This window comes from Apis dorsata, unplaced genomic scaffold (genome assembly GCF_000469605.1).
Source record: "Apis dorsata unplaced genomic scaffold, Apis dorsata 1.3 scaffold_61, whole genome shotgun sequence".
NCBI lineage: Eukaryota > Metazoa > Arthropoda > Insecta > Hymenoptera > Apidae > Apis > Apis dorsata.
The window spans coordinates 483,728-484,384 of NW_006263361.1; the positions used below are offsets into that span (position 1 = coordinate 483,728).

General features: G+C 28.5%; 1 protein-coding gene across 1 annotated transcript in view; it reads right to left on the reverse strand.

Moving 5' to 3' along the window:
* Positions 1-657, reverse strand: part of LOC102673585 — a 6,077-nt gene that overhangs the window by 1,975 nt on the left and 3,445 nt on the right. Inside the window, exon 4 of the mRNA XM_031515309.1 lies at positions 73-215. Within this exon, the coding sequence (XP_031371169.1) occupies positions 73-215 (143 nt within the window). The remainder of the gene's footprint in view (positions 1-72; positions 216-657) is intronic.

Here is a 657-nt window from a genome sequence, read left to right on the forward strand (position 1 = left end):
ATACTTTTATTTTTTTCCACATCTTTCCGATCGTTAGAAGATTACTCTATCGCTATCAATCCGATATCGCACCTTACGTCTTGGTTTCATCAGAAATAGAGCGTAAGGATTGTATCTACGCTCCATGGGCGGTTTCTCCTCATCGGGCGGTTCCTCGTCTTCCAATGTCGGTGGATTCACCTTGATAATTATAAAAAGAAGAAAAAAAAGGTTATCTTTAAAAAGATGGATTGAAGTAGAACAACAAACTATAAATATCGGGTAACCAAGAATGTTTATTTAATTAAAGTATAAGAGAAATGCATAGTAGTAATATAAATAATCGTTTTTAAATTGGAAATCGTGGTAAATTATAATTAAATGTTTTATTTCTATTGTGTTCGATTATGGTGAATCCATTAAAATTTTCTTTTCCATATGATTACCTCTCTTTCTTATTGTTTTATATATCTAATTCTCTTTTTAATAACTCGACTCGAATTCAAAAAATCAAAAAAATAACGAAGAAACGAATGAAAATTTCTTTCTTTATATTCTTTGTATTTTCTTTTCTTCTTTGTCATGAAAAAACAATCAAATATTTCTTGATTACCTTATAATAACGACTCACAACATCCGTCTAGTATCGAGTTATAATAATTTTTTGTTTTTTTTTTT